Here is a 23354-nt window from a genome sequence, read left to right on the forward strand (position 1 = left end):
AACCATCCAATCTTTGCCATAACAAACCCTAACAGCCAGGATTGTTCCCAGTTAAATCAGAACAAAGCTCTACCAAAACCCAAGGGCCAGCTGGACTGAAATACAGTGCATTTTCTCCATCCTCTCAGCGAACACCATGAAAACCCTAGTTTTGTTCCTAAATAGATTAGTCTTCTTGCTTTGTATGTAGCCCATACAGTTTCATTTCAAGGAAGGCAAAACACTGCCTAGAGATGAAAAACAAGATGTGAAACAACTGATGTGAGAGTCAGTGACTAACTTGGAAGGAAATCTTTTAAGAAGTTCCAAGTGATTATCACCTTAAACATTGCATACAATGAATCATTCTGAAAGCCTGCGTATCTCTTGCTCTCTTAGCTGATGTTACCAGGAAATCTGTTTCCTACAGGCAGGTGACAAAGCAGATCCAGCCGTAGATCTGAATACAGATGCCATCCCTAACTGAAACTAGGGGAAAGGTTCATCATTGTTACATCGTTGATAGATGCTGTCAAAACAAGCTTTCAAATCATCTGGTACAGGGATTTTTCTTTTCAGAGAAGGATGTACAGATCTAAGAAAGGATTTACAGAGCATGGCTTTGCCCCATCCAGGGCAGATGTTTACTGTGGTTATCGCTTATAGCTATGATCACGTTATAGAAAACTAAAAATTCAGCCCATAAGAAACAGTGATATAGAGTCTTATATCAGGAATACCCATGTACAGGAAGAGATTATTTTGTTTGGGGGAAAAAAACAAAAGAAAAAAACACACACAAAGTTCAGGGAGTCTGGCTGGTTGGTTCGGAGGGAGGGTGAGTTTTATACGCCAGCAGACAAATAAAACACACTAAGGGTTCAGATTCAATAAAAAGTTTCTAAAGATAAAATAATATGTAATTATCTGTACACTAAAGATAATATAATATAGAATCATAAAATCATCCAGGTTGGAAGGGGCCTTTAAGATCATTAAGTCCAACCATCAACCTAACAATACCAAATCCACTACTAAACCATGTGCCTCACTACCACGTCTACCCGCCTTTTAAATACCTCCAGGGATGGTGATTCCACTACTTCCCCAAGAAGCCTGTTCCAGTGTTTGATAAACTCTTTTGGTGAAGAAATTTTTCCTAATATGCAATCTAAACCTCCCCTGGTGCAACTCTTGGGGCCATTTCCTCTTGTCCTACTGCCTGTTACTTGGGAGAAGAGACTGACTCCCACCTGTCTACAGCCTCCTTTCAGGTAGCTGTATAACAATCTGTGTATTTTCTACGAAAGACATCATGTCAGATCACCTTCACTTTCTTGCATAGGTAAGACCGTGTACATGGGTAATCTTACACATGGTACATTATCATTTGCCTGTACCCAGGCAAACAAAACGCACCTAACCGCATCAGCTAGTTCTCCAGAGCACAAGATGCAGGTATCACTGGGTTCTTTATCACAGCTAATGGTGCTAAAAGAAGGAAACATGTTTTACCCTCTCAGTTCCTTTAACTTTTGGCTAGTGAAATGATGACAAGGATATGAGCTTCACTCCAACAGACAGAGCTGTTTAACAGAATCTAGTCTTGCCTATGAACAATCAGTCCAAGAAATAATATGTTCTGGTAATCTCAAATAGAAAAAAGGTGTAACATTTAAAATCCCATTTGAAGATACAACACATCACTTCAGATGACATATTTAAGAACTGCTCAGACACTAATGGCACATTACACATCAAGGCTCAAAAACATAAAACCAAAGACAGGTAATATAAGATACTTTAGGTTATTTTTAATATAGAATATCAGGGAAGGACAGAATGCATCCATGAACATGGCAACCATGGTTATTATTTTCAGTCTATTATTACTTTCAAACACTCTGTGAAGCTTAACAAATTAAAGAGCAATCTGCCACCTCATTTTTAGCTTTTGCCACTTGCTATTTGAATTTATCTTTAGTTAGCGAGTAAGCCATCATCTCTAGGTAACAGCACATACTATTAAGTAGCAACAGATTAACTCTATAGGTTTCAAAGATCAATAGGATCTTCCTTTACCTTCAAGTATTCTGAGATATATCATCATTACCTTTCCAACCCTGCCCCTACGAGGACAACTAAAGCTCCTGAAATGCTGAATCAGCGGGTTACAACTGGTGAGGCCAAACCTCTCTTGTTCTTCCTCTCCCATGACACAGTCATGTTATTCTTCTGTATTTGAAGCACTGTGCCCCTAAAACACTAGAATGCTTCATCTATACTGAGTATGAGTAGCATTAGATCCTGTGAGACCAATGAAGGTGTGAGGAAGTGCAGAAAAGGTAAAAGAGAAGGTGTGAGCCTAACACAAAGCTTATTGTAAGGATTCCATCACAGTAAAACCAATCATTTTTATTACGTACATGTACTTTCGACTTCAGTTTGTCAGCTGAATGTCACTTTAAATGCACCACTTCTGCGATGTCAGTCAGCACAGCAAAACAGGAGAATTTATCTTCCTAGGTTTCAGTTTGCACTTTCTGACCGGTCACAGAAAAGATCCTTTGCATTTACCTGGGACAGATCCTCTGAGTGGGATGTCACTCTGCAGCTTAGCTGGGCTGCTTGCAGAACAGGATCTGAAACTGGTTGCGATTCCAGCTCGGCCATAAGCATTGGACCACGACTTGTATCTGCATCTCCAAGAATTTCTGCTGAAAAAGAAAAACAAAGAGAAAAAAATTCATTGATGAGCTGAAGCAATAATCTCCTGGTCAACTCACATGGCAGGATGTAGAGCCTTCCAAGATTCAAGAAGGGGACATGCAATGTTAAAGAGAATTATTTCCTCCTTACATGGCTTATAGTGTATCCCTTAAATTGTTCTTGTGGGGAAAAAAGAGAAAAGAAATACATGTCTGTGGAAACTGAAAAAAATAAATCAGTTTTATCATCCGTAGATTTCTAACATGGCAAGCATTTATGATAGCTTCAGAGCTGGATCGTTCATCATACCATTATATGCTTAATGAGCTTTATCACATGTACTGGAAAGAGATTGGAAAGGCTTCTTCATGAAAACGTTTCACTGTTGTGTGAATGAAAAGCAACCTGTATAGAGTCTTTTTTAAAGGCATAATTTGCTGTATAATCCAGCATTTATCATGCTTTTGCAGCCTGCAAGTGCGTAAAGCATCTTTATGAAAAATGTACTGACAGCTCATGAACTAACTTTAGCCTTCTGCTATCATACAGAGCCAAAGAATGAATTTTAAGCCTAATTAACTATAATTATTGGTTAATTAACTATAATTATTGTTCACTTTAAGACTACATGTGCCATATTTCATTTGCATGTTGGTTTTTATATCCATGACTTTAAGCACTGAAAACAAGGACTTATAAATGAAAGACTGATTATCAGGATGCTGTTATATACCTACATAAGCAACACCTTCTCCATCCTACATATATACATCATGTTTCCATAAAACAAATAAAAACTGGTCACAAAACTGAAGATACCCATAGATACACAATCCCCGGAATTCATACAAATATATCTGTGAGTGACTCATTCTGACAGAGAAAATGAGTGTCCACTGTAAGGTTATATGTACACCCTGAAATATGTGAAATTTTACACCCACTGGTGTCCCAATTATTTAATTTTTACCCCTAAAAATAATTATCAAATAAAATTATGGACCTGCATTGTAGTTGTTGTGGCTACCAAGAAATAGTCCTTAGTTCTGACTTGGAATAGACTGAAGGACATGCAATCTCACATACAGATAGGACAGATACAAAAGATTTGGAAGAGTGGAAACAATCCCAGATCATTCCTTCCCCCCTCCAACTCCACCTCCCATAACCCCCCCAGCTATCCAGAACGGATTGTTTCCTATTCGTTGTTGACTTCGCTATCAAAGGGACTTGGAAACAAGATTTTCTCTTCTTCCCTGATACAAAAACACTCGTCTTGAAAGTAGATCCTAGCTTTTATACAATGTTGTTTCCTTAGCAATAACAATGAATACTGCACTGTGTGTTCAGAGGTGGGGAGGGAGGGAAGCTTAAGTTAAAAATCATCAGAATGCAATGGAACTCAGTCTGCGATTATTACAGATTATGTAAAAGCACAGGGCATTCTCCAATGGTAGTTGCTCCAGGGCATTTGCCTCCTCTTAAAAAAATACTACAACAGAAACAATACTACAAGATTTAGAGAGATAAGCATTAAAAATTACTAGAGAAACACACTGTTTCCTCATTATCATCACATGCAGGAGCTGGTTTTGAAAGTGTTAGATATTTACAGGACAGACAAAGGGCATCCGAAATTAAATCAAATACATTTTAAAAACAGATATAGAGATACAAACATGTTATGCCAGATGCAGCTATGGAGAATCTGGGTAAGAACAAAATATCCCTAGCAGACAGGTTTTTCCATTAATGTGCATCTTCTAACTCTCTATATGATCCTGAGCAGTGTTAAAGTCTTACCGCAGATTGATCTAGATCACTAATTTATTCCTACATCACAGTGTTCTTAATGATGATTGTCCTCTGACAACACAGTATTAAACAAGCAGCTTGGAGAAACGTCTTATGCCAGGGAGCCTAATGCAACCAATCTCCAAACAACATTCAACAAACTACTTCAAAGTAAAAGTAACAGGACAAGGGGCAACGGGCAGAAGTTGAAATATAGGAAATTCCATTCAAATACAAGAAAATGCTTCTTTATGTTTAGGGTGACAGAGCACTGGCACAGGCTGCCCAGGGAGGTTGTGGAGTCCCCTTCTCTGGAGATTTTCAAAACCCGCCTGGATGCAGTCCTGAGTAATGTGCTCTGGGCAATCCTGCTTTAGCAGGGGAGTTGGACTAGATGATCTCTAGAGGTCCCTTCCAACTCTGAAAATTCCATGATTCCGTGAAAAGTTTGGTAATATATAATGTAACAAAACATGTTTTCAAGGCTGACAGTGGTGTAGCTCATCCAAAATGTTAGGTAACAGTATAACCAGTTCAAATATGAATCAGTTCAAAACTAAGCAAATACTCTTATTTCTCTGAAATTATTTTTGCCACATGTTGAACATACTCAATTTCAGTCCACTTCCTACTGGTCAAGGGTTGATAACATGAGATATGCTTCTCCTGTCAAATTCATAAACGTGAAAATTAAAAGGACAGAAAAACAGCTGTTTGACCACTTTAGTTTACAGAACTTTTGATGAATCAGTGCAACCACATTTGTATGGTAACAGCTTAAAAATTATTTCAGTTTAATCAGATTTAAAACCACAGTCAACAAAACGAAGAGTTTCTACAGGCTTGCAGCGGTTTAATTAAGCAAGTATAGAAGTACATTTTCAGATAACAATAGAGAAACTGGGATAAAAAGAGAAGGGAGAGGAAGGTTGGGCCATTGGTTACAGCACTAGTTTCAACTGAAAAGAAATAAATTAATTTTCCTGCTTCACCACAGCAGCTTATCCCTGCACTGCTTTGTACAAGCCATTACACGTGCGTCTCAGCTATCCATCTGGGAAAAAAAGAATTTCCACATTGTTATATGAATATATGAAGCTAAAATATGTTACCAATTATGAGACACTGCAGTATCACCTTGATGGAGTGATAAAACCAATGAGGAGGAGTGCTGTGTAAGGGGACAGAGAGAAGTAGCTTGAACTGCCGATCTTAATACCTGTCCTATGGAAATCGATTCGAAGAATGGTCAAATTAAGTGTTTTGGGAACTGAATTTGACTTAAAAGAATAAAATACATACTTTACAAGTCAGCTTTTTTATCAGCAAGTGGGTATTTGGCATGATTTTTGTTCAAATTGTAGAATATTACAGACAATGAAGAGTGAATTAAATCCAGTTCTCAGAATAGGAATACTGATCATTTCATTACAGCAATTGCCTGTAAATTTTTAATATTGGATTTTGAACATATTCTCTAAAATTATTTCAGATACTGTTATAGAAAAAACTCAGAATGCACACAATATCACAGAGAAGAAATAACAGTCTAATTGTACCTCCAATTTGAGCAAGCTGCCCTGGTGATGGAGAACGGAAACCCTGGTGTGGTCTGTTCTCAAAAGTCCGAGCAGTTGGATGGTCCATATAAACTGAATGTCCCATTAGGATTCTCTCTGCTGCTCTGGTCAGCCTTGGTCTTTGACCTTCACTGAGCTCCCCAACACTATCATCAGAATCCTACATAGAACAGCAACATTAGAACAGCAGGTATAAAAAAAAAACAAACAAGTATTTCTTCCAAACCCAGGCATTGTTATCTAATTTTAATGTAATTAGATAACATTAGAGCATACATAAACTTAAGTCTACGCTATTAGCATTAAATAAAGAAAACAAAGTGAAGAGATATCATCTAACTGGATTTGAAAGCAAGACCTACATTAATCAGTACTGGACAGAAAAGAATCACTTACAGCCAAAGAAAATCACTTATTTTGTTAGGGGTATCCCAACGTAAGCAGAACCTAAGTTATATTTTTAGCACTTTAATTCTTTAATGTTACATATATGGCCATGTTGATTGCCTGACCTTGTAACACTGGAAGCATCTAAAAGCTATTGACTGTCTGTTGTATAGCATGTCAGACAAAAAGTTCCATTTTTAAGTAGGTTTGGATGGCACTTTAAATAGGGATGGTTCTCTGGATTCCGACTTTCAAAGTTGCAGAGAAAAACCAGCTTGCTTCTGTGCAGAAAAACAGGTTGAATACACATACACACATATGCACAGTATCATTCTAAGGCAATACGAGCAACATTTTCTCTTATAAATGAGAAGGTATGCTTGCACACACCTTGCCAGAAATTGGGCAAGGGAGGAGCTCATTAGAGAATTGTATGGACAGACTGAGGAGTCTGTGACAATGGGAAAGGGAAAAAGCAAATTAGAGATGAATTTGTAATTGGCAGTGCTGATGAGAAAATGCCACTACAATTACAGTCAGACTCAGAGCTGACACTGTAGAAAGCTTTTCAGTAAGTCCATCCACCAGAGCTCGTTAAGTGAAATAAAGAGACAAAGGAACAGTTAAGGAGGTGAGTGAAGCTAGTAATTACTTAGACTAAACTGACCAAGACCAAAGGAAGAAACTGCATATGCATCAATAAAATCACAAAAAGCAATATAAAAATAATAAATATAATAACGGTGTCCATGAACCATATTGCGCCATTCACAGTTCACTTCACAGGCAGGGGTTGGAAGGGACCTCTGGAGATCATATATTCCAAGCCCCTGCCAAAGCAGGTTCACCTACAGTAAGTTGCACAGGATTGCATCCAGGTAAGTTTTGAATATCCCCAGAGAAGGAGACTCCACAACCTCTCTGGGCAGTCTGTTGCTCTGTCACCCTCAAAGTAAAGAAGTCTTTCCTCATGTTCAGACAGAATTTCCTGTGTTCCAGTTTATGCCCGTTGCCTCTTGACCTGTCACCGGACACCACTGAAAAGAGTCTGGCCTTGACATCCACCTTTAGATATTTATAAGCATTGATTACCCTCTCAGTCTTCTTTTCTCCAGCTTAAACAGATCCAGGTCTCTCAGCCTTTCTTCCTATGAGAGATGCTCCAGTCCTCTGGTCATCTTTGTAGCCCTCCACTGGACTCTCTCCAGTAGTTCCTTGTCTTTGTTGAACTGGGGAGCCCAGAAATGGACACAGTACACCAGGTAGTGTAGTAGCCTCACCAGGTAAAAGTAGAGAGGGGGTATAACCTCCTCCGACCTGCTGGCCATGCTGTTTTTGATGCACCCCAGGATACCATTGGTGCTCTTGGCCACATGGGCACATTGCTGTCTCATGGTCAACTTGTTGTCCACCAGGACTCCCAGGTCCCTGTCTGCAGAGCTGCTTTCCAGCAGATCAACCCCTAACCTGTACTGGTGCATGGGGTTATTCCTCCTTAGGTGCAGGACCCTAGACTTGTCCTTGTTGAACTTCATTAGGTTCCTCTCTACCCAACTCTCTAGCCTGTCCAGCTCTTGCTGAATGGTGGCACAGCCTTCTGGTGTGTCAGTCACTCCCCCCAGTTTTGTGTCATCAACAAACTTGCTGAGGGTACACTCTGTCCCCTCATCCAGGTCATTGATGAATATGCTGAACAAGACTGGACCCAGTACTGATTCCTGGCGAGCACCATTAGTTACAGGCCTCCGCTGCTGATGACAACCATCTGAGCTCTGCCATTCAGCCAGTTCTCAATCTACCACACTGTCCACTCATCTAACCCACACTTCCTAAGCTTTCCTATGAGGATGTTACAGAGACAGTGTCAAAAGCCTTGCTAAGTCAAGGTAGAACATGTCGACTGCTCTGCACTCATATGTCCAGCCAGTCATGCCATCATGGAAGCCTATCAGGTTGGTCAAGAATGATTTCCTCTTGGTGAATACATGTTGACTACTCCTGATAACCTTTTCCTCCACTTGTTTAGAGATGGCATCCAGAATGAGGTGTTCCATCACCTTTCCAGGGATGGAGGTGAGGCTGACTGGCCTGTGGTTTCCTGGGTCTTCCTTCTTGCCCTTTTTGAAGACTGGAGTGACATTGGCTTTCCTCCAGTCCTTGGATACCTCTCCTGTTCTCCAGGACCTTTCAAAGATGATGGAGAGTGGCTTAGCAATAACATCTGCCAGCTCCCTCAGCACTTGTGGGTGCACCCCATCAGGGCCCACTGATTTGTGGGTGTCAAGTTTGTCTAAATGATCTCTAACCTGGTTGTCCTCAACCAAGGAAAAGTCTTCCTTTCTCCAGACTCTCTCACTTACATCCAGGGTCTGGGATTCCCGAGGGACTGCCTTAGCAGTACAAGCATTCAGTAACTCCGCCCTCTCTGCATCTTCTGTCACCAGGGCACCTACCACATTTTCCCTAGCCTCCCATTTGCTACTGATGTACTTGAAGAAGTCCTTATTGTCCTTGATATCCCTTGCCAGATTTAATTCCAAGTGGGCCTTAGCCTTCCTCGTTTCATCCCTGCATACTCTGACAATGTTCCTATATTCTTCCCAAGTGGCCAGTCCCTTTTTCCACATTCTGTAAACTTCCTTCTTCCATTTCAGTTTTTCCAGAAGCTTCTTACTCATCCATGCAGGTTTCCCGCCTCCTTTGCCTAATTTCTTACTCATACAGATGCACTGATCTTGAGCTTGGAGGAAGTGGTGCCTCAATATTAACCAGCTCTCTTGGGTCCCCCTACTGTCTAATGTCTTAACCCACGGGATTCCCCCCAAGTAGGTCTTTGAAGAAGGCAAAGTCAGGTCTCCTGAAGTCCAGGGCTGCAATTCTACATTTTGCCCTGCTTCTTCCACGCAGGATCCCAAACTCCACCATCTCATTGTCACTGCAGCCAAGGCTGCCCAAAATCTTCACATCCCCAACTAGTCCTTTGTTAGCACAAGGTCCAGCAATGCACCTCTCCTCGTTGGCTCCTCTACCACCTGTGTCAAATGTTATCATCAATGCTCTGCAGAAACCTCCTGGACTGTGCGTGCCTGGCTGTGTTGCCTTTCCAGCAAATATCAGGGTGGTGGAAGTCCCCCATGAGAACTGTGGCCTGTGATTATGAGGTTATTTCCAGCTGTTTGTAGATGGCCTCATTGACTTCCTCTTTCTGATCCAGTGGTCTGTAGTAAACACCCACAACAGTGTCTCTCACATTAGCCTGGCCCTTAATTCTTACCCATAAGCTCTCACATGTTCTTCATCCACCCCTAGGCAGAGCTCGATACATTCCAGCTGCTCTCTCGCCCAGAGAGCAACTCCACCACCTCGCCTCACTGGCCTGTCTTTCCTAAAAAAGTACATAGCCATCCATGACAGCATTCCAGTCATGTGAGCTATCCCACCATGTCTCTGTAATTGCAATGAGATCATGGCCCTGCCACCGCATACTTCCTTTAAACATTCCTCCAGCTATGTCAGTTAGAATAGACACCTGGTCCAAACTACTATTTTCCATGTAGAAAATACTTAGATGTGTGACAAAAAATACTTTTGTCCTTTGTGACGCAGACAGTTATATTTTTCTGTTAGTCTGTTTTTTCTGCCAAATGTATATGAATATTTTGAGGTTTAGTTCCAAGATCAGTATCAACAGCATGTGCAAAAGTGCACGTAGACATGTGCTGACTTATTCTTCATACCTCCCTAAAACACTCATATGGCTGTTAAGTGCAGTGAACTTGTACTGATAACTTGTTTATAACACTTAACCTTCAGTGTTTTTAAAAACTTTTACATGAGAACATAACCAAAAGAAGTGGGATCACTTCCAGCAGGGGATGAAGTGTATGAACCTGTTCTACAGCCAACAGCAAGGATAAGCTTGAAATATTTCATCTAGTTTTGAGTAAGAAAGCATCACTTCAAAACTATTGTATTGGAAGGAAAAGGACTGTAAGTTACCTCCAAATGGCACATTCCTTCTTTTGCAGCAACAGGTGCTTGATTTAATTTGGCTAAAAGAGTCAGGACAGGATCCCTGTGATAGCCTTTATCCAGTCTTACTACTTGCCCTTCACTGGGAGGATCATAATCCTAAAAGAAATAAAATCCACATAATACCTGATCCAAAAGCTGTTTTTTGTAGGACCTTGAATCATTCTTACTTTAGTTCATGGATTTTCAATGGGAAAGTATGAACAAGTGGAGTATGGCCACGTATGGGTATAAACATTTAGGAAGGATAGGCAGGGAAAAGAAAAGAGAACAACTACTCTAGGACATTTAAACTTTGCATTATTGAGGTTGGAAGGGACCTCTGGAGATTGTCTAGTTGAACCCAACTGCACAAGGCAGCACCTGTTCTAGTATTTGGCCACAGTAAAAACATTTCTTATGTTTAAACAGAATGTCCTGAATTTCAAGCTGTGTCCGCTGCTTCCCGTCTTTCCAACAGGCACCACTCAGAAGAGTCTGGCTCTGTCTTCCTTACTCCTTCCCAGCAAGATTTATACACATTGATAAGGTCCCCCTGCAACCCTTCTCTTCTCCAGGCTAAAAAATCCAACATTTCTCAGTCCTTCCTCATATGAAAGATGGACCAATCCCTTAATCATTTTTGTAGCCCTTTGCTGGACTCATTCCAGTAAATCCTTATCTTTTTTGTACTGGAGAGCTCGTAACTGGACACAATACTCCAAATGCTATCTCACTAGTACCGATTAAAGGAGAAGGACCACCTCCCTTGACCTGCTGGCAATGCTCTTCCAAATACAGCAAAGGATGACAGTGCCCTTCTTTGCCACAAGTGCATATTGCTGATCTGTGTTCAACTTGACCACCAGGATCTCCAGGTTCTTTTCTGCAATGCTGCTTTCCAGCTGGTAAACCCCCAGTGCGTACTAGCGCATGGAGTTGCTCCTCCTCAGGTGCAGGACATGGCATTTCTCCTTGTTGAACTTAATGAGATCCCTGTTAGCCCATTTCTCCAGACCAGTGAGGTCCCTCTGAATGGTGGCACAACCCTCTGGTTTATCAACCAGTTTTGTATGATCTGCAAACTTACTGATGAGGCGGCCCATCCCATCATCTAGGTAATTCGTTAATATGTTAAACAGCACTGGCGCTAGTACTGACTCCTGGGCATACACCACTAGTGACTGGTCTCCAGTTGGACTTCGTGCCACCAACCACAACCTTTTCAGCCCAGTAGCTCAGCCAGTTTGCAATCCCGGTCATTCCTTGAATTCACAGACCTCCGTGAGCCTATTGATGGTCTGAATCAGGATGAGACGGAAAAGGAACACTGGGAATGTTGTGGGCAGGGTCTGCTTCAGAGCACCTGACCAACAGAAAGTAAAAGCAGGCTTTCTACAAAACATTAACTGGGTTCTGATGATTGCAGGTCTTCATCCTCATGGCAGATTTCAACTATCTGGACATCTTCCAATAGAGCCATACAGCATTGTGGAGGCAGTTCAGGAAGTTTTTAGAAATCCCTCTGGAGGTCCCTTCCAACCAATACTATTACAATTTCACTATCAATTTTTTTTTCTTTGTAAAGAAAACAGTTTGATTTAAGCATAGTATTACTCTGCCTGATACTATCATTTCTATGACAGCTATGTCCTACCAAGAGGCATTACACAAAGTCAGAGAGCAAAAGTCCAGGCATTTGAGGAAAAGTGTTAAAAGAGAAAGCAAATGGAGAATATCTTGACTTGGAAGGCTTCCAGGACACTGGACTAAAGTAGACATCAGACAAAAAACTATACTGAAGTTTTAAGCAGCTTTAACTCCAGCCTCAGCTAACCTACTTTAATTATTTAAGCACACACGCAATTAAAAGATGGCTCAAAGCTGAAACAGCTCAGAGCATAGCAATGTTCTATTCTGTTTAAGATGTCTAAAAACTAAAAACAATAAAGAGATGAAAAAGCTTACTAGCCATCTCTCACCTATGGAAGTATATAAATCATTCAACATTTTCTTAATATAAATTAGTTTGTATGTGTTCTTTTTCTTTGGAGTTCTGAAAATTCTAACATTCTTTGTAAGTGTATAGTTTAAAAGCATAAATTTAAAAAGTTTATAAGTCAAACGCTTAAAGCACATCCAATTTATCAAGATGCTCAATTAACTCTAACTCCCTTTCCTTGTGAAACATTTCCTTACCATTTCATTGGCATCTTGCAAAGTACTCGTTAAGCTCTCAGCGAGGTTTGGAAGAGAGAGTCCTCCTTCTGCTAATGCTGAAAAATATTTTAAGTTACAAATACTAAAAAATATGCAAGATATATGCAAGAAAGTCAAGGCCACATTCTTTAATAATTGCAGCACAGTGCTTTAGTAAAACTGGAAATTCCTACTACTGGATGTGTATTATAACAACATGTTTTCAGCTTCCAAGAAAATTGCTCTTATACTTTGCTGTCAATAAAAACTTAGTACATAGTACCACATGGTACTTGTGCAAGACAGTTCTAATAATTTTACAAGCTGATCTTATGACAAAAGAGCAGATTTAATCTTTTTGATTAGTAAGCAGAAGCATTTTGTTCAGAGACAAGAAAAAGAGCAATGAGTCTCTTAAATCCAAAACCATGAACCGAAAGTTAAGGACCAGGTTAATGTTTGCAGTTTTATCAGAAAATGTATGAAATGTAACTTCAGTAGACTGGAATAGAGTTTATAAAGAGAAAAAAATTAATCTAAATTCTCATTTCCACAGATTTGTCTAGTTAGTTACCTCTTGCAGCCAGGATCTGTCCATAGCTGAAGAGTACCTCTCCTTCTGAGATGGGTCTGTCTGCAGTTTCTGTTTCTGTGAGGGTAAGGCTGCTTTCTTGTGTGGACTGCCCAGAACTAACTGTAGGCACAGGTGATGGAACTGGTGGATCACAAGGAAGCGATTCGAAGGGCCTTGCTGATGACTGCTGAGACGGGAAAATCAAGGCCTCTGGTTCTTCATCATTAGCCACTGACATCTCACTATAATGTAAGAACATGCAATATGAATACATCAAAATGCATTGAACAATATAGACTAAAGTCTTAAAACAATACTGAAATTAATTTGCAAGTATTTTTTCAAATGAAAGAGGACAGCATTTCACAGAATACTCCTGAGAATCAACATGGTTAAATAACATAACTAATGAATTTCTGGTTATAACTAAAAATTACAACACGTATTCCCACTAAGGTAATAGAAAAAATAAAATGCTAATAACGCAATACTTCATTGTCACTACGTTTATTACTGGCAGGTGTAACAATACCAGTTTACTAAGTACAATGTTCAACAGGACAATAAATAAGGACCAATAAATTCTGAGAAAGGTCTTGATTTCACATTTTCTCCAACACGTAAGTCAAGCAATTCAAAAAAATCCTGGCGTATCTCAATGCCTCTGGATATACTCATTAATCATTTCTCTATTGAATTTTTGAGGATATATCTAGAAATAATTTTTTTTTTTTTTTTTTTCAAATGAGAAGACCAGGCAGCTTGTTCAACTCACACAGCTTTGGAACGGAATGGTTCTTCAGTGAAAGGACTGAGTTTCTCTTCTTCCAGAGGAAGTTCTGCATCATCCCATGGGTTTGGAGGTTTTGGACTTTCCATTTTTGCAGTTTTGGAGACCCACTCTGAGGCAGGGGGGCTTGGTGTTGTTGTTCTAGGAGGCGTATTGACAGGCGTAACCACAGGTGTGCCAACACGGCTAGTGACAGCTGGAATCTGAACTCCTGCATATGTGAAGCCAAATTTCAGATCAGAAAGGAAAGCGGGAAGTAAATCCCAGCCATAGAGTTAGTCAGTTCCACTAAGCACTTATAATGTTTGTGATATCTTTAGATAGTTATGGAGACAAGACTAGATTAAGACTAGTGTCTTTAAGTACACTGTTGGCATCTGAAGGAGCTAGAATAAAACCTCAATTGCTTACTTCCTTTAATAAGGGAGGCTGCTCTGCATTTTAAAAACTAAGCTTCTTTACTTGGAGAGTGTAAATTTGGCTTAATTAACATTAAAAACACAGGAAGGAGCAAAAGACAGCTATGTTTCTGATGTGAAAAAGTGTGGAGGGGTAGAAATCACCCAGACCGTAGAAGTGTGCATGAAGTCTGAAAATAGAACTGTTACCAAATAGAAAATGTTTGCTTTTTATATGAAATAACCCATAACTTTTGTATCACGTGAGTTCCCACTTGACTTACGGCCTCAAGAATATTTATCCTGAGAGATAACATGTCTTTGAAGAAGAAAATTAAAGGCAGTAGATTAAAGCATATTTTCTACTTCTAAACTTCAATTATTATTTTCACTACCTGCTTCTTTAATTTTTTCATGTTTGTGAACATCCTCACTCATTTCTGTAAGAGACAGAGAAGACTCTGGAGTTTTGACTGGAGGCAAGTCTTTTTCTGAAGGTGGTGTTTGTGGTGGTGTAGCCTGGGGTGTTGGCAATGGAGTAGGCACAAGAGACTCCTGAGGGAAAAAAATTGTAACCACAGTTATTATCTCAATGCAAAATTCCTATCTTCCAACTATCCCCAGAGATAGATGAGGAAGAAAGAGAAAGGCAGTTTCTCACATAGCACGAACATTGTTGCTTAGATACATGCTTCATGGATCTAAGTCCTCCATCTAAACATAAAGCTGCACCATGCTAAATGGTATGCCTGGACAAAATAAATTAAAAACCAGTAAATTATGCATTAGAACAATTACATTTGGGAATCATTACGTATAGAATAGAATAGACTACTTCAGTTGGAAAGGACCTGCAATGATCATCCAGTTCAACTGCCTGACTAGTTCAGGGCTGACCAAAAACTGCCCAAATGCCTCTTAACCACTGACAGGCTTGGGGCAACGACCACCTTTCTAGGAATCCTGTTCCAGTGTTTGACCACCCTCTCGGTAAATAAATACTTCCTAATGCCCAGTCTAAATATGAATTTTATGATTATATGAATTTTAATAAAGCATTCGATACAATGTTAAGCAAAAAAATATTTCATGACATGGATAAAATTGAGTCAGTATGATAATTTCATGGTTAGAGACTCAGCTAAAGAGAAGATTACAAACAAAGCAATAGCCAAGACAGTAAAGCACTAAAATAAACACAAACACAGTTGTGATATTCCTTAAAAACTGACAGTGATGGAGATAAATCTGACAAGCAAATATGATAGAGTGTAGCCTGCTATGGAGGAACGGTATTGACCTTTCCAGTTTTTTTTCCAGCCCTGTTCTCTGGCATTTCATAAAGGCAAGAAGATAATGGGCCTAAAGGAAAACTTCCAGGCTAAAAACCTCTTGTGGGAAGCGGAACACGATAACACATTCAGCAGTTCACACACAACTGTGTGACATCATGAACACCAAAGAACTCGGTAACTGGGCAGCTGAAGTTCTAGATAGGAAACTTCACAGTATGAAGAGGTAGATTAAGAATGCATAAACTACATATTCAAGAACTTCTGCTATAAGCTGAGCAGAAATGGAAAAAGGAGAAGAAAAAAGCTTTATGAATGTACTTAATAGTTAATTATCCAAATATCCAAAGGATAACTATTAGCCACAAATGTGGAAAGACTTTAAAAAAAAACATAATTAGCTACCTGAGATTCCAATAAAGACAGGAGAGTACCACTACTATTGCACAAGGCACTGAGGAAACACCATCTTGCATACTACATTATTATTAAAAATGTATATCATGTATATCAGCATGTTAGCGTTACCATAGTCAAGACCAATCTCAATGGGAAAACATAAAAGTGCTGCTCATCAGCAAGAGTCAAAGAAATCGTCTGTATGTGTACCATTTTTCATTTAGCCTAATCAAACAAAGGACAAAAAGGACAAAATTAATCTCTTGAAGCGTGCAAATGAATATATATAGTAAGGAGAAAACAACCATTTCAGCCTAAGGACATATCTGTTTAAGCTAGTACAGAAACAAGAAGGCTTAAAAGGGCCATTATTAAATGTAGAATGGTTATTAGAAGAGGTTTCTAAGTATCAGAAGAACAAGCTCCAAAGAACACTCCTCTTTAACATCATACCCTCCTTAATCTGTAATGGAGTGGGGAAGAGCTCTTTAGATGCAGGATAGCTGTATTTAAGCCTACAGCAGTGAAATGATTACTTTTGACTATAGAATAATCTGTTAGTCACTTGCAGCAGGCAGTAGGTGGTATTTCAGTATATATGCACCGTAGCAGAATAGAATAATTGATCTCACTTTCAACAAACCTTTGAATAGTTAGATTTCTAAGTGCAGCAATTTCCACATTCGTCCAAAAGACATTATACAACACCAGACTGTAGCACAGCCATGTTGTTATCAAAATAAGAGCCAGCTGTCATTTGATTATCAAAGGGAACAGAGAAAATTATCCTTTATTACAGAAAGCTCTACTAATCATTTAAGTATTTACTGAAAACTACTGAACTCAAAACTTAGAAATAATTAATATTCATTTTTACAGATATTAAAGAACGGCTGCAAGCCCATAAGACTAAAAATAAAATCGCTCTCAGCTTCTGTTTCTTGTATGAAGAAATTAGTTTCTTCATATTTCACTTCTTTGCAAGAAAGGAGCATAGCTATTTTTGTTGAAAATAACCCAAGCTATCTTTTGACAACATGAAATTAAGTATGAAGTCTTTCCCTTAGAAATCAGTTTTGTGCTCAGCCTTAAATTAAATAAATAAATATAGCACGTTGCATGCAGCACCAAGGAATTAATTGGTTTTAGTTTTCAATTATTTTTTTTTTTAAAGTGAAACAGGTTTAATCTTGCTGCTTGCTGGGATATAATAAGAAATAATAAAAAAATGCAAATCACGCACATTCAGTTCATCAGGTTTTTTCTGTCGTTTGTCTTGCACATAGTTGAACCACCATGCCATGAGGAAATTATCCCTTAGAACTTCAGCAGGGAAGTTTAAATAAAATGGACTCTTACCATCATAGTTGTTGCACTTGGAAGAACGTTTGTAGCAGGAACTGCTTTCTGAGCCTGCTTGTTACCCAGCATGGTCGCAATTGTCTCACTGAGAGCTTCATTTACAAAATGACTTATCATTTCTGAGTCCACAGGCATGCCAGCATTGATGAAGAGTTGAACTCCTCCAGCACCTGCAACTTCAACTGAAAAATGAAGAAACACAAAACACGTCCAGGTCTGACTTCTTAAAATACACGTACTGTACTGCAGCCACTCATTTTATTCTCCATGAACTTTTAAACATTCCTTTGAAAAAAGTGATTTTTTAAAAATTTTATTTTACAGATAAACAACAGTAGAGAAGCAGTTCAGGATCATAAAAAAAGGCAGCAGCATCACAGGAGAAATGCACGTCTCCCATTCTCACACATTTATAAGGGAGGGAATTTTGACATATCTAATAACAAAAGAAAGGCAAACAAACATTACAGTGTTGACAAAATGCCAAATCCAATTTAGATGGTCAATAACAGAAGTTTATTTGTACAGTGGTGTGTTTCATATGCTCTTTTTTTTTTTTTTTTAGATAATTTATTTCAATAGCCTTACAATGCTTGTGCTGTCTCAACATAAATTAAAGCATGCACTTTTTCATTTTGTAGTTTCGTCAGTTCAGCCTTATCCACTCTTAGGCTCAGGCAACAGCTACCAACACAGCTTGTTAAAATTAGCCAAAAATTGAGATAAGCCATCTGCTGAGAACAGTAACTCCTACTTACCAATGTCAGAGGTTGCAGTCTCACTGTCTTCACTCTCTAAGGTGCTAACATTGGGCACTGTTTCTTTCTGAACTGGGTACATCCCACTAATAATTTTTGCCATTATTTCTTGTTCCACCCTGCAGAATAAAACCTCTTTTACTATCAGCAAACACCAAGACACCTAGAAGCATTCAAAAGAGCATTCTTGACATAAAATGCAAGGCTGCAGCTCAAAGGAAAGAAAAGAGAAGGGAGAGAAGGAGAAGAAAGGGAAGGTACTCTTATGGAGTCACTCCTTCTTCCATTTATATTCTCTTGCCCCTTTGTTATATTGCAACTCACCAATTTATCAACCTGTTTTCTATAGTTTCTCTCCTTTGAATCAGTTCATCCAAAACATCAGAGGACTGCTGAGGAGCAGAAGCCACTGGCGGAAACAAAGGACCATTGTATTTTGGTGAGGCAACTTTAAACTGTCCATTAAGCTCCAGAAGAGGCTCAGAGAATTCTGCAATTTCATCCCTCTCTTCTTCCTGATCCTAATAAATAAGCAGTAAATTAAGTTGTGGTAAGTTTCTGGAGGGCAATGTCATTGAGGTAACTGTCAGATTTTTTTTCTTTGAGAAACATTTGTAGATGTGCCACGGCATACAAACCACATTCTCCCTTCTTAGTATGTTGTAGTTAATTGATACAATTCTAAACTTAGCAAATCATAAATCTGTGGAGGTATGAGGCTATAGGAACTGCTAAGTAAAACATGATTTGGCTCATATTTCCTGCCTGTGCTGCACAGGGCAGGGAGCCAATGGTAATGCTAATACTTGAGAAATTTACTTGTGACATAAGTCAGTTCTTTTTAATATATACTCCAGAAATGTTCCTCCTTTAAAAAAAAAAAAGGGTTAGGAAACTTTCTACAGTTACTTGTTGGGTTTAGTTTGTTTTTTGTTTGTTGGGGTTTTTTTTTTTTTAGAAATTAAACTTTTACTTTAAAGTCTCCTGTCTGAAAGGACACATTCTCAAAAGTTAATGAGCATGCAGCCAGTCAAAATTCTAATAAAGTTGCCAGCACTGAAGACTAGACATTAATAGTTTACACATATTTTACATGTATGTTTACACTTTCACTAACTTCAGCTGCTGAAAGTTAAAAGGTGTTTCTGGGTAACCAATTCACAAGATCCTCACAGACACTGAGAAGTAGCACATTAAGGTTAAATTCAAAGTAGTTATGGAAGCGACTCAGTGTGTGCTATAATGTTTGACTGTTTCCAAAGATGCCACTCTCCTTTTCCCCCCTGATCACATACACAGCATTAATTCCCCAAAAGCAGTCACCAACCCATCATATCATAATGTAACACTTCAGAAATGTCTCCTGATGGATGAGAACATGCATCCTTCACTCATAATATTAAAAACAAATGTCTCAAATAGTAACATGATGAGAAGAAAATTTGGCATGCCAAAAAGAAATGAAGAGCTGAGTCCTAAATTACCAGTGAGAAGCATGCGATGTTGCAGAGAAGAGCTCACTGTAAATCTATGTTTACTAAGACTAATCTCCAATACAGTGGAAGGAGAAAAAAAAGCCTTTTTTCCCTTATGTAAATTAAATTTACTTTTAACCCATAAAATAAAAAAAGCTATATATTTTCTATGAATAAACAAATCACTAAAACCACCAAGAACAAACAAGGCAAAAAAAAAAAAGATGACTAACATTTTTCCTGTCTCCTTCCCCAAGCATTAATACTTCTCTCCTACCTAATATACTTTAAAACTGAAAATTCACATAGGTCCGTAATGTATATTACAACAAATAGCTACTGGGGAGCAGGATCTTTCTGGATCTTTAAATAATAACAATTCTTCAAAGAAAAGTTGTAACTTACAAAGCAGGCAAAACAGAATATATATATTTGGGTGACAAAGATCTCTAAACCATTCTAGGCATAGACATAAGACAGGAAAGTTACACTCGGAATGGCACTGGATGCCTTACAAGCTGCTAAGCAGTTCATTCTGTTAGGATATATGTATTCGTAACCATAATTCATTCTGACAGCAAATGTAAAGATGTCTTTGTCCAGTGCTTCATTATGCATTTTCTACTGACTGCATTACTCCATAAATTTTCTTTGATGCTGCCTATTTAATATATTTTCTGAAAGTATGCAAAATACAAACATCTGGATTAAAGAAACCAAGTACATACAATAAATCTTACATATATTTAGTAACTTCTGACAAACTTTTGCAGTTCTCCTGCATTTCTAAATTATGTGCAAAAATACTTTATATTTAATAGTGCACAAATAAAATTATTTTCATTTTGGGGTGATATATTGTCTCTGCTGAAATAAAACAATAATATAATAGTCAGTATTTAATTATACAGATTGAACTTGCACATATATCACTTGTAGACCAATCCTGAATAATCTGCACTCAATTCTGCATTTTACCTCCCTGGAGACTGTTGAAAATATCTATCATGACTCCCAAACAAAATATGGCATAAATTAGAAAGTCTTTCAGATATGATTGGAATATTAATCATTGTACTTTATTACAAAGCATCAAACTGAAATTTTATTTCCCAAATTACACTCAGATAATTAAAAGAATGTTTGACATGATTAGGCGGTATAGATTAATTTTGTTCCATTACCAAAAATGTACATGCATAGTCTTTTATTAAAGCCATCTAAAACTTAGTCATTGATTTCTTCTTGACAGATTTCTAAAGCAATTTTCACAGGCAAGGTCAGGCTGCATTGCAGGTGCCACCTGTGACCTTTTGTCTGAAGAGTTATGCACATGAAAAAATCACTGCCCCAAAGACCACATTATGGGAAATCAGGGCTGAGGAAAATATGTTTACTCTAACCTCTGCAGGTTATATATTTTGCAGCAGTATTCAAAACAGAAGCAAAAATTCTGAGAAACAAGTCCCCACCTTGCAATTAGAGTATGTTCAGAGAGAGCAAAAAGTGTCTCTAATCTTAAATGCTAGTAAACTTGTTAAAGGTATTGCAGGATGTGGCTGGTCCTAAGACTTGGAGAGTAGACACATTAAATCTGAGAGTCTGTTCTGGGCTTACATTAGCTGAGCAAGTTTCTCACTGGAATAAAGCAGGTTCACGCAATGGCTGGTCTTACAAAACCTCTTCTGTTCAGAAAGTCTGAACCTACTCTGTTGTAGGTGCAACCATTGATCAAAAATAAGGAACTGTGTAAATCAAAGCTGTAACAGCCTCTTCTGCTTTATTCCACATGTGAATTTTCTTGTTGTGAAATAAAGCACCTAATTCAACTATTTTGGAAGATGGAATTCTGTGTCTTTAAACATTAGATGGCAAGGCTGCAATGGGAGAACAAGGTACATCACCTCTTCCTATGGCAGAGCTTGTGTTTTACAACTTGGGACATCTTGCATTAATCTACAAAGCTATTAAAACAAATTACTGTTAGGTTAGGTGATAAAAGGTTTGTCTCCACTCACACAAAGGAGCACAGAGGAATGACAACATATGGGAGCACCCCAACCCAGCTACTCCCGGGGCTATCACAGGAGAGGGCTTCAGCCCCAGTGTCGAGGAGGGAAATCCAGCAAGATGAGCCCATGGAAAGACTCTCCATAGTACCTTTGTCAAGCCCAGGCAGGTGCATTTGACAGGATGACTTAATAAGGGATGCAGGGAACAGTATTTTGGGATGGTGCATTGTTTCTGTGGTGTTTACAGGGAGAAACCAGAGATGCGGAAAGGGAAGGACCAAAGTGGTTTGGACAGGCCCAGGTGTGGGAAAATAGACAAAAGGGGCTGGCTGCACGTAAACACATGGCCGGTCACCACACTTGCCTGGCCTTGCCCTATGCCTGATCAGTGCAGTGAGTCACGTCTCCTCCCTAAACTCCATTTCCAACTGTTTTCCTGAGCAAGGGGCTTTCAGGGGACTGCATGTCCAGGTGCCAGAAGAGGGGAGGGCAAGGACCCAGAGCCAGCTCCTGGGTAGACTGTTTGACACCAGATACTGAAGGGATCCACACTGTGTTTATGTATCCCTATGTATATACAAGTGTACATAGAATCATAGAATGGTTTAGGTTGGAAAGGACCTTGAAGATAATCGAGTTCCAACCTCCCAACATACACACACATATATGTACTTATACAGAAGCACACATATATCCCAGACCTCCATCCTGAACTGCCAGGGAGGGGAACAGGATCAGCACATTGGTGCTGTTTGAGTGCTGATCTGTGCAGCCACTCACGTACACGTGTGTGTATGTGTATTGCATACATGTGTTTGTGTGTATGCCTACTGGGTACCCATGCTCAGCGTCACTGCCGGCTGGACCTAGGAGCAGGCAGCTGTGGCAGCCTTGCCTCTGTTGGGCTACCAAAGCTAACAACTAGCATCTCAACTCCTAAGTATCTATTAAATATGTATCTTCTAGTAGAAAAGGTAAAGCAAATCCTAGGAAACGGAAATGCCCGGGCCAGAGTCCTGAAGCCTTTTTTTTTTTTGCAATATGCACCAGGGAAGGAAAAAAAAAAATTAAAGAAGAAAACAATAATAAAAAAAAAGGATATTTCACACAAATACTTATCCTCTTCAGTTTTAACTGAATAAAGTTTTCATCATAAACGGGGTGTGGGGGGAAGACAACAATAAGCTATTTGCCTGTACAGCATTTTATGCACATTTTTTCATAGATCTGAAGCTTCTGTTATAACAATAACATTGCTTTCTTTTGATGTCTTAAATACCCCTGCCACTCCAGAGGTTGATTTTATGCTTTCACGTTGTGTTTGTCTTGCACATTTTTAAGAACATTGTCTGTGTGGTCATAGGCCAAACATGTGTTTCACTTGGAACATTTTTGGTATTGTGGTTAAAGCATATCCCATTGCCAAAAAGAAAAGATAAAAGCAATCCAGGAGAAAAATGAAAAAAGAAAAGATGAATAACTATTATTCACATATAAAAAATAACATTGCAGCATTTTTTTGTTAGTTCATAAACCGATTTCTTAAATTGCTTTCTTATTTATTTTTATAAAAATAAAGCTTTTTTGTGCAAACAGAAAAAAGTTGTCCAAACGGATTTAACTCCTCTGCTCCAA

At 38.9% G+C, this 23354-nt stretch overlaps 1 protein-coding gene across 1 annotated transcript in view; it reads right to left on the reverse strand.

Annotated features, from left to right (window-relative positions):
- The window catches only part of KIAA0586 (KIAA0586 ortholog), a 74630-nt gene that overhangs the window by 26716 nt on the left and 24560 nt on the right, over positions 1-23354 (reverse strand). The window contains exons 19-28 of the mRNA XM_009885588.1: positions 18557-18753; positions 18233-18351; positions 17472-17656; positions 14817-14976; positions 14009-14234; positions 13234-13475; positions 12660-12736; positions 10449-10580; positions 6042-6222; positions 2557-2696 (exon numbers count right to left, since the gene is read on the reverse strand). Of these exons, the coding sequence (XP_009883890.1) occupies positions 2557-2696; positions 6042-6222; positions 10449-10580; positions 12660-12736; positions 13234-13475; positions 14009-14234; positions 14817-14976; positions 17472-17656; positions 18233-18351; positions 18557-18753 (1659 nt within the window). The remainder of the gene's footprint in view (positions 1-2556; positions 2697-6041; positions 6223-10448; positions 10581-12659; positions 12737-13233; positions 13476-14008; positions 14235-14816; positions 14977-17471; positions 17657-18232; positions 18352-18556; positions 18754-23354) is intronic.

Source organism: Charadrius vociferus, unplaced genomic scaffold (genome assembly GCF_000708025.1).
Source record: "Charadrius vociferus isolate BGI_N301 unplaced genomic scaffold, ASM70802v2 scaffold355, whole genome shotgun sequence".
Lineage (NCBI taxonomy): Eukaryota > Metazoa > Chordata > Aves > Charadriiformes > Charadriidae > Charadrius > Charadrius vociferus.